General features: G+C 40.2%; 1 protein-coding gene across 1 annotated transcript; it reads left to right on the top strand.

Annotated features, from left to right (window-relative positions):
- The first annotated feature begins 690 nt into the window (after positions 1–690).
- Positions 691–2862, top strand: LOC116914866 (neutrophil antibiotic peptide NP-4-like). Its single transcript, XM_032919313.1, has 3 exons — positions 691–745; positions 1846–2030; positions 2538–2862. The coding sequence occupies exons 2-3, from the start codon at positions 1859–1861 to the stop codon at positions 2648–2650; spliced, it is 285 nt and encodes a 94-aa protein (XP_032775204.1). The 5' UTR covers positions 691–745; positions 1846–1858; the 3' UTR covers positions 2651–2862.
- Positions 2863–7928: the final 5066 nt, after the last annotated feature.

Genomic DNA, 7928 nt, shown 5'->3' with positions numbered 1-7928 from the left:
CAGCCAGTGGGACATTCAGAAGACCTTATGTCTCAAGGAACAAGGGCATGAATGTTTTGCCAATGTGGCTCTGGAGAACTGTTTATCCTTATTAGTGTCCAGGAGAGGTTGCATGCTGTTCTTTCAGAGTATGACTTAAAATAGATACTTCAATCATATGGGAGACTCCATTAGAACCTGCAGGAGAATTAATGTAAAATCTCAGTATGGTATAGTGTGCTTACTCTGCTGAATGGCTAAACTAGTTCTGACAGTTGTAACTGAGGTCCTAGGCAGGTTTACTGAGAACTAGTTTTCAAATCCTTCTCTTTGTGCTCATTGAACATGTGTTCTAGTCATCCCCACAAAGCTGAAGTCCTCATGTGCAGGCCACACATTTCCTGTATATTCTTTCATACTTTCTGATACCAGTGATTAAACTTTAGTCACAGAGCTATGCAGCACAAGCTACTTGGAGTGAATAGCAATGGACAAATGGATGTTATCTAGTGTTGGACTAGATAAATAAGAAGTCCTACTTGTAAGCCCTGCTTTGCTCCCAGCCTTTCCAAATTGCTTAACTGCCGTTGCACCACAGGTGTTTGAGGTATCCAATAGAAATTAACCACAAAAAATTAAGACATCACAAGTGACACTTAAATAGGAGAAGTCTGTCCAAGATCCTTCAGCTGCTCCTGTATCTCAAGGCCTGGAAAGAAGAGTGCTGTGTCTCTTGCTCTGCTCTCCCTGCATACGCCAAAGGTCTGTAAGTAATGAATGTAATTTTCAAGGAATGGGTATGTCACTGAGGCCTAGGTGCAAGGGACTCCCTAAAGGCAAGTGTGCTCTGGAGGAGGCCATGTCATCAGACCCCTTCTAGTGTTCTTCTAGCTGGGGCTCTGGTATCTGAAATGGACAGTAATTCCTGTTAAGGGGAAACTCAGAAATCTTTCCCAAAATACAAATGTCACCCTTGTCATTACAGTAGAGATAATAACATAATCTTTAAAATGTCTGTGTACTATAAGAAATATCTCTTCTTTTCGGTTTGCTTTGGCTACTGAATTGCCCACGATGTCTATATATTTTAGGTATTAGTTTCTTTTCAAATGTATGCTTTGCTAACTTTTACCCCCATGTTCTAGCTTCCTATGTCACCGTGATGCTTGTTTCCTCACCTGTGCAAAGACTCTAAGGGCTGCAAAGCCCAGTGGAATCCCACAATCCCCCTTGGCCACCTGCTTTGTTCCCAGAACTTTTGGTTTCATGCAAGACATCAATTACAGATCCAGTTCTGAATCTTATTCTAGTAGTTTTATGCTTTTACTTCTTATGTTCAGGTCTTCACTTTAGTTGAGATAAGGTCAATGTGGTCAACAAGCATTAAGTCTCTACACCATCAGGATTCTGGGGTCACCCCTGAGTGTCACCTTCAGATCGGAGATAAGAATACACCTTCAGAGATTTAGAGGAATTGGTCCTTAGACTTAATGCATGAAAGTGCTGTTCCTTTTCTCCTTTTTAACATTAAAATACAAATACTCATTCAAGTATAAGTACATAATCCAAAAGGTAACAGGAAACAATAGCAGCATCCTCCTCAGCCTCACCAGGTTAAGTCAAAAGCCGCCACCAAACACTGGATGCTGTGAGATCAAAACTATAAAGATGTCCTTGAGGACAAATCCCTTTCCTTATCAATGTAGACACTTTCTACCTGCAGGGCCTATCTCAGATTCTTCTCTTCACATCCACCCCAATATACACAGAAACACACACACACACACACACACACACACACACACACACACACACACACACACACACACACACCCGCACGATTCCTGACATTTTTTCATCCCTTAGGAAACCCACAGCAATGAGGATGCTCACTCTGTTCACCACCCTTCTCCTGCTGGCCCTCCACACCCAGGGGGAATCTCCCCAAGGAAGAGCTAAGGTGGCTCCAGACCAGGAGCAGCTGGTCATGGAGGACCAGGATATTTCCGTATTCTTTGGAGGGGATAAAGGCACTGCTCTCCAAGATGCAGGTGAGAGACGTCATCACACTAGAGACATGGAGTAGAGAGAAGGTGTGGGAGTATGCTCTGATTTTGGGTCACCCGTTTAACTTTATTACTTCTTTATGTTCCTCATTTCACAGCAAGAGACAAATAGATCAATTTCTTGCTGCAAAATTTGTTTGTGAATATCATGGGGTTTAATACATAAGACTCAGTGACTGTTTTTTTCTAGATCTAAATGACTAGACTTGCATTTTATTTTGTCTATTACATTGTAAACATTGGAGATGTGTGTGTAAGTATTTATGTAATAGCAGGCACGCATAAAATGATAACAAAATTAAGACAAAAGGCCATCAGTCTTTAGTTTTGTGATTACTATTTGTATTTATTCCTATTGATCATGATTGCTCATGCTGCTGTCACTAATAATCAGGGCAGACAGCCCACTTCACATAGCATGACTGTTGCCCAAGATTCTTCCTCTCTGTTGAGTCAGGCACTAAGTACATCCTATGATGTCTGTTTCCCCAGCTGTGAAGGCAGGCTTGACCTGCTATTGCAGAATCGGAGCCTGTGTTTCTGGAGAACAGCTCTCTGGGTCATGTGGTCTCAATGGCCGCATCTACCAACTCTGTTGCCGCTGAGTACTAAGAAGAAGAAGAAGATGAAGAAGAAGAAGAAGAAGAAGAAGAAGAAGAAGAAGAAGAAGAAGAAGAAGAAGAAGAAGAAGAAGAAGAAGAAGAAGAAGAAGAGAATCCATTTCTCATATGACTTGAAGGAGACTGTTCCTTGTACTATGTTGTGTCCTAGACTCTTTTCTTTCTTTATATCCAAATATAGTTCTTACAGCAAGTTATTTCTGCGTGTGCTTGATTATTTTCTCCAAGCAAGACTCTGAGAACCAAGTACCAGAACGATAGAAAGAAATTCTTGTCTTGGATCTGTAGGAGTTTCTAGGTTATCATGCATTGTTTTGATGAATAATAAGAAAGGTGAATTCTGTTGTTGGCATCCTAAACTCTCATCTCATAACTCCACTGCAATTATATTAGAGCCACTCTCAAATTCATTGGCCGTGTGGGACATAGACAACAGGGTTATCTTCATTTTTAAGTTGTCCCAATTACCCAACTTTTCAAAGAAATCAACCTCCTCATTAAAAATGTAAGAATTTGAACCAGCAGGCCAAGGTCCTGTATCTGCCAAAGAAGCCCTTACTGGGTGTCAGTTCTACAGACACAAGTCTAAGGAGCATTAAGCAGGAAAGACACTAAATAAGAAATGTGAGGACTTATATATCCTCAGCCTAGTTAGTGGCATTTTTAGAAGGGGCCCTCTTGGAATAGGTGTGGCCTTGTTGGAGTAAGTGGGTCACTGTTATTTTGGGCACTAAGAATCTTACCCTACCTGCCTGGATTTCAGTGTTCTGTTAGCAGCCTTTGATGAGGCTACAGAACTCTGAGCTCCCCCTCTACCATGCCTGTCTGGATGGTGCCCTGTTCTTGCCTTGATGATGATGGATTGGACATCTGATTCTGTAAACCAGCCCCAATTTAAATATAGAGATAAGATTTTCCTAAGTAGTTGTGTCTGTTGACAAAAGTAAAACTCTAATTAAGACAAGAAGCAACACAGGAAATCACACCCAGATCTACTCAACGCCTGAAGAATCTGTATAGCTGATGAAGGTGGATTTATAGGCCTTAGTTTAAACACACACACACACACACACACACACACACACACACACACACACACACACACAAACCATTTATACCCTCACCCCATGTGCGCTCAGGTCTTCAGCTATACCTTAATGTATCTATGTTTATGTTTCTTAAGATACCTTTCTCTATACTTCTCAATAGGTACTAAGTTATTGAAAAATGTGACTAGTGTCCTTTCCATCACAAGATATCCTGTGACACACAAAGATACAGCAGAAGAGATCAGGTCCCAGAGAACAGTATCCTCAGTCACTACAGCACATACAGGTACCTGGATCATGAACCACACATCATGGTCCCATCTGGAGACCATATACCTCCAGTTCTTCACAACCACCCAGCAAATTTAAGAGGAGTATATGAGGATGTTTCCAAATTTATCCCTAGCCCCCTTAAGTCACATGAAAATACTAGTTTATCTCTAGTAAAATAAATGGAGATTCTCAACCTTTCCAAACTCCAAAAGTGCTCTCAAGGGTTTGTGGTGGCTTTCTTGAACTCACATTTTCATTGATGCCCAGAAGATCCATTCAGTCATAGATTCCAGTGTATTTTACAGGGTCTTCTTACTTTTCTTGGAATGACTGCTTTGGGGCTAATGTGGTAATGTTTAGAGCTCAGTAGGCTGGAGCTCAATTCTGCAGCTGATTTTCAAAAATAACACTGAAAAACTACATGTATTCCAGGCCTTCTAACTGTGAGGAAAAAAGTAGGAAGTACTTGCATGAACAATGGAAATAGATGTTTGTCCTTTTGTTGAATTAAGAGTCAAATGAGAGACAAGGAGAAAGAAAATATTTGTGAGCAATGTCAAGGGCAGAAATTGTGGAGGTGGTGAGATGGCTGAGCAGGAGGCCAGACCTGAGGGCAGCTGCTGCTCCTACAGGGCTTCTGGGCCTCTGTTTAGGGTGTATCTGCAAATTCCCTCCTTTCTGTCTCACAGCCTCTCTTTAGGGTGTATCTGCAAATTCCCTCCTTTCTGTCTCACAGCCTCTCCTTAGGACATCTCTGTTAATCCCTTCCTTTGGGTTTAACTGCATCCCCTTAAAGTATATGTGCAAATTCTCTCTCTTGCTGTTTGCTGTGAATTCAGTGGAACCTGACTTTTATGTACACCCTAGAAATAGGTAAAATAATACTTCTTATCATATAACAGCACCAACAACCCAAATGTAATATTTTTGAGTTTTATTTCTTTTAATTTAAATCTGTAAAACTCATTCCTGTGTGTTTTAGTGGCATTAGAAAAATTCCTGCCACATCCTGTGTATGTAACAGAGTTATCTTTCTTACCTTCGCATTTTCTCAACTGAGGACTTCTGATCTCTAATGGAGGACATTCAGGATCTTTAATATTTGACATATGCTATCACATGGGAAGGCCCAAGAAGAGGAGAGGAAATTTGGTGGACTGGATAGGCCAGAGACATCAAAGTGATGTTGAAAAATTGAAGGAGTGCTTTGTAGTTCATTGTTATTTCTCCTTGTACTAAATCTTGTAAAGGCATCATCATATCTTCAACATGGGCTCCAAAGAAAGGAAGTTAACATCCAATGGCCTCTAAAACCTCAGATCTTGCACAGGATTCATTTGTGCACAAGGGAGGTCTAGGCCTTTTCCTTCCTCACAGGGGTTAGAACTCTGCTGACCCCCCAGGAGGTGTTTTTTTTAAGATGGGTAACAGCTTGAGAACTTTTTTCCCTATGTCCTCCTGCACTGCATTGTGAACCCTAAGACAGGTGGGGTGATCACTTTTGCACTTGTTTTGCATCACAAGCCAGCATGCAAAACTCAAAAGAATTTCCAGGAATCCTTTATAATCCACTCTATTTCTTAGCAGTGATCTTACATGTGAGTTATTACTTGTGAAACTGGCTAAACAATCTTTTCTTCAGATATTTCTAGAGAATACCTGTTATTTATTTGTGGTCTCATATCAAATCCCAGAGGAGGGAATTAGTAGAAGTAGAGATTAAGAAGTTAGAGATACTGTCTGCCAACAGATGTCTTTCAACCTTTATCTTCTATAAGGTTCTTAAAAAGGAAAACAAATATTCCAATAAATGACAGGAGGTAGCACTCTAAAACACAGAAGTTAAAGTTGAATGTGGGGTAGTGGTAAAATACAATAGATTTGACCACAGCCCTGTTGCCTGACCTCTTGTGTCTCTGATTAAGGCAATTAACCTCTTCTAAGTTCCATTAAAAACCCACAACACATTGGTCAAATAAAAAGTGACTACATTATTTGGTTATGGTGAAAAGCTCTGGAAGGAGGAGAAAATAAATCTTAGCAATTAGTCAGTATAAGGTAATATAATACACTGTACAAGTTTTCTACCTGGAGAAAGTTACCTGGCTTATCACACCTTTCAAATTATTATGGTTTCTACACAGTTAGGACCCAAAGTTGCCCCAAATCTGCAATAAATGAAAATTTAGTATTCTTACTTTACATTAGAAGTTGTCAATTTCAATGACATTTAAGTGTTTTCTCCAATAGCAAATGCCTATATTTGTTAAACTAATGGGGGGTGTATCTCCAAGTTTCAAAAACCTCAAAAACATTATGGCATTATTCTCCTTGTTAAAGAGACACCACCAAAAAAAAGCAGTGTTCCAAATTTCAGCCAAAGATGCTATGTATAAGGATAAATGAGCAAGGACAGCAGAGAAGACAAGACAACCTTGTGCTCTCGGGCCACTGGTGCTGAGTGCTGATGACCACTCCACTTAAGCTTCTCTTTTATCTCCAATAAATTGCTTGTACTGTGCTTCTCGTGTATTTGCATTCTTTTGATGTTCTCCACAAGGCTCAGTCAAGACTCTGGATATATAGTTTCAGTACCTTCCAGGTAACCTTTGCAGATGAACAAATAATTTAGTTTTCACTTGCAAAATACAGATTCCAAATACTAACAATTTAAGGATGACTCCAGGTTGACACACAAATGTAAAGAAAGCTCAGAATTCTCCTGATGCTGCCACATGCCTCTCCTGACTTTTCACTCTTCCTGTAGATGTCACTCACTCTCAAAGACATTGCCTATATATATGTTAAGAAAAACAACCACTTTGGGCCTCTGTTTTATACAGTTCTAAAATCTTATTATTATTTTTTTAGAGGCCTACTACATCCTTTAAAAATGTTGAAGTTTCAGTGAACCAGGCATGTATTATGTCTCTGGCTTGTAAGTGGTGGGTTATTTTCGCTCTGTGGAGACAACTTTTAGCAATATTAGAGAAAGTTAGTCAGAGATAGAATGGGTAGGATGAAAAGCAGAGCATCCCATACTGTGATGTGCATGTTATGTCAGTGTCTATACTTGTATAGGACAAAATAGAGTTTCTATACAGAAAAGGTCATCATGTACAGAAAGTGGGCGTGTCTATTGACTGCAGTGTGCTCTACAAGGTACACTCAAGTGAGTTACCTTATAGCTTTGGAGAGCTTAATGCACCTTGGAAGAGATATCCAAGATGAGTAAAGAAGTCGTTAGACAGTTCCCCTTGCAGCCTGATTCTCCAGTAATGCTATAGGGTGCTAAGTGTCAGACTCTAAATCATCACACACTCCTTCAGGAAAAACCATGTACCGATGAAAGGACAGCAGTGGTGGTGACCTTGTAGATTGCAGCTTCTAGTTGCACAGATGGTGTGGGCTCCCAGCAGGCATTCATGTGGGCATTCAATAGGGAAGGAACCATTCTAGAAGAGTTGAATGTCCCCATCACACTTTGGGGAAAGAAGGATGCTAGAAGCATTTTACTTGGTAGTTTATGGTAACCATGGCATATGCCAGCTCTAGTGACTGAGCTAGTAGATTAAGTCTAACTCTACAGTAATCCTTTTACTCTCAAATATTACAGATTACTCATTATGCAAACATAATAGGCAGATACGAAGTCCCCACAAGAATTTCAATAGGTTACTTGTGACCTGGGGAAAATGAATTGAACAATTAAGTCAAATGTGGGGTCATCCTTATGAAATGTAATAGTCTAAAGTTCTCCAAGGCCTCTCCACTAGCTGACAGAGCTAAAAGCCTCTCTTGTCTTTGTCTTCAGAGAGATTATTCCACCATCTCTCCCTGTTGCAAATTCCTCACCCTGGATACAATAAGCTCATGTATTCTTCCTTACCCCTTGTCAGTTTAGGGTGAAACTTTCTTGTCAAATGCAAGAGTTCATTCCT

This window comes from Rattus rattus, chromosome 13 (assembly GCF_011064425.1).
Source record: "Rattus rattus isolate New Zealand chromosome 13, Rrattus_CSIRO_v1, whole genome shotgun sequence".
In the NCBI taxonomy this organism is placed as follows: domain Eukaryota; kingdom Metazoa; phylum Chordata; class Mammalia; order Rodentia; family Muridae; genus Rattus; species Rattus rattus.
Note: the sequence above shows the minus strand (reverse complement) of the source record. Positions and strands in the feature narration are given on the sequence as shown.

Excerpts from the sequence above, each read along its gene's own strand:
- LOC116914866 (XM_032919313.1), top strand. The coding sequence starts at position 1,859 with ATGAGGATGCTCACTCTGTTCACCACCCTTCTCCTGCTGGCCCTCCAC. Across the intron at positions 2,031-2,537 it reads CACTGCTCTCCAAGATGCAG|CTGTGAAGGCAGGCTTGACC; the intron begins GTGAGAGACGTC and ends CTGTTTCCCCAG.